The sequence below is a fragment of the Cornus florida genome, unplaced genomic scaffold (assembly GCF_030987335.1).
Source record: "Cornus florida cultivar Cherokee Brave unplaced genomic scaffold, ASM3098733v1 CherokeeBrave_3.0.0_Hap2_Chr11, whole genome shotgun sequence".
NCBI classification, from domain to species: domain Eukaryota; kingdom Viridiplantae; phylum Streptophyta; class Magnoliopsida; order Cornales; family Cornaceae; genus Cornus; species Cornus florida.
Genome location: NW_026775581.1, coordinates 25415491 through 25422556, shown reverse-complemented (window position 1 = coordinate 25422556; position 7066 = coordinate 25415491). Strand labels below are relative to the sequence as shown.

General features: G+C 32.8%; 1 protein-coding gene across 1 annotated transcript; it reads left to right on the top strand.

Moving 5' to 3' along the window:
• The first annotated feature begins 5163 nt into the window (after window positions 1–5163).
• LOC132280900 (uncharacterized) lies at window positions 5164–5502 on the top strand. Its single transcript, XM_059782657.1, has one exon. The coding sequence runs from the start codon at window positions 5164–5166 to the stop codon at window positions 5500–5502; it is 339 nt and encodes a 112-aa protein (XP_059638640.1).
• Window positions 5503–7066: the final 1564 nt, after the last annotated feature.

The window sequence follows — 7066 nt, the reverse complement described above, 5'->3', positions numbered from 1 at the left end:
GACAAATTATTTGTTGCTAATCATCGTATCTTTTGTGACAAGTAAATTTCTTGTTACAAAAGATTAACCTTTTGCGACAAAAGTTTTTGTAGCGTAAAACCTTTTGTGATGAGCTTATAGGGACGACCTCGCCACAAAAATTTTTTGTTGCAAAAACAAAATGTTTTTTACAACAAATTGTCCGTGTTTAGCGGCAAAAAGTTTTTTTACGATACACCAAATTTCTTGTATCTTCCACAGAGATTTTCAACCCTCGGATACCTTCTCAAGGTTGTATCTAATCCTTTATAATCTTATACATTGTTGGTCCCTCTCACCTTTTGACTTTCAATGTCAAAAATGGGGAGAAATGGACCTGAAACGTGGATATCTTGTTTTACAGTGTTTATGATGATTGAAGCTATTTTGGATTTTTGACATTCAAAGGCAAAATGGGGAGATTGTTGGTCCCAACCTTTGTTCATAGTTTGCTCTTTAAATGTCAAAAGTGAGCTCACAAGTCCATTACTATAATATTCCATAATTTCTAGTGTTCTCAGGATGATTTTGATATATATAGGAGTAATATGGTCATTTTACATGAGAGAGCTCAATTAAAATACAATGAGAAAGGTACATTGTATCATAGTACATATTCGAGGCCAATCAAAGTCATTTTTCTAGTACACTGTATGTATTGAGGATTTTGTCACACTCAGGGGCATTTCAGTCTTTTCAAGTATTTGTGTTATCACTATATACTCACTTTTGGTATTACATTGTTATTCTGAGCTCAAGAATTTACTTACATGCTATTATACAGATTTACGTTCTATGTGATATTTGTCCTCTTTAATGGCATTTTGGTCTTTTTTGTGTATGTGATGCACATTACTGACACATGCTCTATGGTCCTACTGAGAGAAAGCTGTTGAACAAAATCACATTTCTTTGGCACCAAGTTTTTCATTCTTCATCTTACTACAGCTGGTGTGAATGTGTATGTGCTATGCAAAAGGTGTGTGCACTAGTGGACAAAACAATGACTTATGTAGGGACATTGTAGTCCTTTCACACATAGAATGTCAGAATATTCCTTTCCCAATGACTGGTATAATGAGCCTCAATTTATCCAAAAATAGGGCTACTTCAGCTACATTGTAGTAGTATATATATGTTGTTATATCAATCTACAGAAAGTGCCTCTTTGTGTGAATTGTGAGAGCCTTAATTAAGCCACATTGTGTATAATACTCAAGACAGTAAAAAACATGAATATTTATGAGTGTTTGATTCATTGAGAGACTGTAATTCACCTCAGATTTATATGTATTGAGTGTATACCATTGAAGATGAAGAATAATGCATTTTGAGTCTATTTTCTGGTGCAAGAAGCTGGTGCAAAAGCTTATTTCTAGTGTGAGGCAACCACGGGGGTTTTTTATAGGTTGAGACAAGTTTGTTTTGACAATATACAACTGTAGAAACTAGGTTTATACTTATACTTCATTGCAATAGATTTTTGTATCTCAGACCTCTGATTTGTGCTTTATTATTGGTTTAATGCTTCTGATATAAGTACTATATGTGGATATCTTGCTGTGAAATTCTTGAACAACATCTAAGAAATTTTATTTTGATAATTTGAGGCTGTATAAGTTGAGTTTTCAAAAGAGAAATGGTCATTTTTGGATTTGGCCTTTCATACCTTAACAGTTAGGGTTTTCTGTAGAATCAAGCCTGTTTTTGTGTTGATATTAATATACCTTGATATATTCATCATGTTTATCATCACAGTAAATGTATTTTGTTGAAATAAGGTTGTGGGAACCAAGGTTGGGTCTGTATTGAAGCTACATTGCATTTTAACATCTCAGACCATAGATTCTGCAGAAACTTGGTAAGTACTTTGTACTATTTTATATTTTGAGCTATGTTTTCATTTTGGACATTTGTAATAGCCATTGTATGTTGTTTATATATCTTTCATAAATATATTTGAAGAGTTGTGAGAGCTAATTTGTTCCAAACGGGGGTGCTTACGACAAAGGGAGTGTTATGTACACAAAGGTGAGCTAGAGTGTGTGCAAAGTGAGACAGCTAAGTGTGTATCAACTTGCAACACAACTAGTGGTTTTGCATTGGGTGTGTACACACCCAAGAACCAAGATTTTTTATCTCTATTGAAAGGGGTTTTACTTATAAAGTCTTTGTGTCATTGTGACTGTGAAATACTATCAAACACCTGTGATAGATTATGGTTTTATAACCCTGGTGATATCAGTGAGTAATCTTAACAAGCTGTGGTGGTTTACTTGGTTGAGAAAATTGTATAAAATTTGAAAAAGTGGAAAAACCAACTGACCCCCTCCCCCTCTTGGTTCATCAAAAGTGTAGGTGAAAAAATTTGCACGTATAAGAACGAACAATCTTACACCGATTACACTCAAAAATAGAGCAAAAATGTATTGTGAATATAAGATGATGCGACCAAACCCAGGATTGTCTAGGTTGCCTACGTATCCCGATTAGTGGGAATCGAACATAGTTCCGATGTGGGATTTACCCCTATTTTTGTATACAATATAACCTCTATAAATTAATACTCGATAAATTAATAATCTCTTTTAAATAATAAATTACATTGCTCCCAACTTGGGCCAAGGTACTAAATTAATAATTTCTCTAAATTTTTAAGATAATACATTTCAGAAATTCCCTTATAGGTTTCTATAGATCCCACTTATTACATAAATTAATAGTTTGGTAAGAAGTACATATAGGACTGACTATAATGTTGTTTTCTTGAAATACATTTAATCTTAATTGAATCTTTAAGACTATTGTGAAACTAACTATTTTGAAAGAAAAAATAATAATGTACATAAAATATTTTTTTAAATTAATAATTTATTAATTTATCGATAAATTAATATCTCGCTTCATTAATAGAATTTATGTAGTCCCAACACTATTAATTTATAGAGATTATATTGTATTTGTTCCTCCTTACTTTTGTTACTTCGTTGGATATTTATACAATATGTTGGAACCAATTCCTCTATTGTTCCTCTTTAATTTTCTTAATAGGACTGCAATCAAGCTGTTGATTACTTTGGGATTATTTTGAGTTACGTCTTCCAAGTCAAATCTCATCTACCTCTCAAAATGAACGGTGAGAATTTGAGTTTCCAAATGAGCAAAATGAATGTGTGAACGATAGTATGTGTGAGTTTCTTGTCATTGAAAAAATAAATAAAAATAGTAAATAAGAAGGAAAAAAAAAAAAAAAAAAAAAAAAACACAACTAAAAAGTGGTTGGATTATGAAGTTCATCACAGCCTTTCAGTCTCAAGCCCATACTAGATAGGCCCAGTGAGGGCCATAGATAGACTTTCATGTATGCATCTCTGGTGTAAAAAGCGATGAGATGATGCTGATTAGGTACATGAAAGTCTATATATGGCCCTCACTGGTCCTATCTAGTATGGGCTTGAGACTGAAAGGCTGTGATGAACTTCGTAATCCAACCACTTTTTAGTTGTTTGTTTGTAGGTTCTGTTTGGGAAGAAGGAAAACGAAATTGTAAGAGAGAATTTTTAAACACCTCACTTATTTTACTAATCTGTCCTTTGCTTGAATATGTACTCTCTTTGTGGTCTAGTGGAAGTTTTCTCGATAGGGTTGGTTTTTTTGGTGGGTGAAAGTAGAGAATTAGGCTTGCTTGCAAATGGGTAGCAGACAAAGTATTGCTTATGCTCTTCCTACTCAGTCTTGGACTCAAAATCCTCTTACGCTCTATAATGTATCAATCTCGCCTTAAGGAAAAAATATTGAGATACATCTTAAGAAAATATTGAAATATAAACTAAAACGTTACAATATTTTCGTAACGTATTACTAATTCTTGTCACTACTGAGACATTATAACACTGTAGCCATGAGAAAATTTTAATCCCTCAATCTTCACCCATATATCTCCGCCCGTTAACCATTACAAAAAAATTATAAATCATTATTATTCCCTTTATCTTATGTTATAAGTCCATTTTTCCTTTTCAGGTTCTTATTTAATAAGGCAAATTAAAAAATATATTATTATTTTTAATTACCTTTTAAATTTTCAAAAAATTCTAAACTTGATAATATACACATTAAGAATTAAAAAGACAACATAATAATTTTATAAGATAACAATGCATTAATTGTATGTCTCTTCAAAAAATTATAATATCAGACAACTAATAGGACATAGAAAGAGCAATTATTATTTGGTGGTCCGCTAAATTAGAATTTATATTTACTTGTACTGTTATATTTAATTTTTAATGATCCATTTCTTTAAATGGAGAGTTATAATTAAAAAGAACCATAAAATTAATCTCAACACGCTAAAGGTTTGTAGCCTACTTGTAACTTCCAAAAGAGAAGGTAAAGTATTGAGTTTCTTATCAAGGAGTAAAAAAAAATTTTTTAAATTAAAAACTTGATCTCAAAACTATATATATATATGTAAGTATGAAATATGAAATATACATATACATATTTCATAATTCTTCCCATTTTATCAACTAACATATCATAAATACTGATGAAATTACCCTCAGGAGCAGGGACGGACCCAGCAGGGGACTAGGGGGGGCAGATGCCCCCCCTGAATTTTTAATATTTTTATTTTATACCCTAATGTTTTTAAAATTTATGAAAATACCCCCCCTAAAATTACAATTCGCCCCCACTGGATTCTTTTTTTTTTAGCATTTTATATTTCAAATTTTGATAATTTATGAAGATGCCCCACTATAATTATAATTTGCCCCACTGATTTTTTTTTTTTTCATTTTATACTTAATTTTTTTTAAAATTTATGAAAAAAAACCCTACTAAAATTACAAAAATAAACCCATCATATAATTTTGTACCCACAAATTAAAAATTCGCCCCCCCTCACCAAATTTTCTGGGTTCGTCACTGCTCAAGAGTCAAGAGTCCCTCCTCTAGTCCTGACCATGTCACGTGCTCAGCATATGACATGACCCCACTGTTGAGTGTGTGAGAATGAGACATCCTTTTCTTTGCATTTATAGTGTGAGTTATGCATTTACACTCCTTGCTACGGAAGACAAACTAGAAGAATCTCTGAGACCCACAGACAACCCACATACATTTTGCCTTTGTATCGCCATGGCTGCTGCAGGTTGGTGTAGTTCCGGCATCGGAAACATCGGTTGGAGCCGAAGAATCTCTGAAAATGGCTATGATCGATCTGTTTCATTCAACATCTCCATGAGAGGATCAAAAGCACCTATCTGGAGAGTGTTGTGGAGGAAGATAAGGAGAGAGAGGCAAAGAATTTTTGACAATTCAGCTACATTGCGGTTCGCTTATGATCCATATAGCTATTCGCAGAATTTCGATCAGGGTTCTATGTTGGCTGATCTTGATGACCTCTCTCGATCGTTTTCGGCTAGGTTTGCTGTTCCATCTAGGGTCTTTGATCAGCAGAGTGAATTGAAGGGTTGATGAACGATATGCTCAAGAATGTAGTTTTATGCTTGAATGTTATAAATTGATCATTTATATTGGATGTTCATGCATGTACTGTTTATATAGCTGATGAAATAACATATGGCAGATCTTTGTAGATGGTGTTATCGGAAAATTTTATAATGTCCCGGGGTGTTTTACCCCGGTTCTCCTAATTTTGCAATTAGGATGTGATGGTGGAACCCACGGTTGATCCAACGACTAATAGACCGTAAATACTGTATGTATGTGTATTATACGTCAAGCATCTAGATGTCGAGCATCTAGATGTTATTGAATCTCTTAAAATTAAATAACATAAGGCATCTCCCTCTATCTTTGTCAATGGTGTTGTCCGAAAATTCTAAAATACCCTGGGTACTGTATCCCGGGTCTCCTAACTATTGAAAGTGGGTGGTGAAACTCACTTGATAGATAATTCAACAACTAGAAGACCTCATATACCATACCCCTATGTATTATAGAACGTCTTGGTGTTATCAAATCTCTTAAAAATAACATATGTATCTTTCTCTATCTTTTTCAACAGTGTCGTCAGATCGACAATTCTAAAATATCTCGGGTACTATACATCGGATCTTTAAATGTAGTGATGGGACCCACTTGATGAATGATCCAACGACTAGGAGATTCTGAGTATCGCATTCTTGTGTATTATAACGTCTCGGTGTTATTGGATCTTTTAAAATACTTTATAAATCTATTACCGAACACATACAATCTCCAAATCTCATATACAATGAGCAATTATAATTCCATCCATCATGGAGCACATACAATGTACCATATACCCGGAGAAAAATTCTCTCCATCTATTCATCTTGCTTTCCTGGCCTCGCTAGATCTTATCCTGGAGTTATTTCTATTGAAGTTGAAGCAAGCAATAAATTAAGCTTTTAAGGCAAAAAGAATCTAATTAAAGCATTTGTTTTTTTGTTTCTTTAATATATACTTATAAAGAAACTAGAAATTTTATATATCTTAGTGTCTGCAAATGGATATTAGTGATTGTCCTCCTCACTAGTTATATCAAGTATCCAAAGGGGTTAGGTATTTTAAATCTTTAAGTGGTGATCTTATAATTTTGTTCTACTCCTAGACTAGGCAAATTGACAAATTAATACCACTAGGGTTTATAGCCATAAAATCATCAATTCTCTGCTCCTTTAGACTAATTTACCTATAATAGTTTTCAGAATTGCACTAATATTTAAATGAAAGGGAACTTTCAATAGGTGGTCCACTACCAACAAATTTATCTAAAAAAGTGCATCCATCTAAGCATGTGCCTCTTGAGAAACTACTCCAGGACTAAGTAACATGGAGTTGGATATGTGTATTGGGTGTGAATATATATATATATATATATTTGAGTGTCAAATTCTTAAACATAAAGAGATGCATGGTACATGACTGTGACACATAATAATGAATGAACTTTTCACCTGTCCCCCTATTTTAAGAAGATAAATTAGTAGAGATTAGGTCCACGTTCGGTTCAATTTTTTAAAAATAATTTTCAAAAATTTAAAAATAGAAA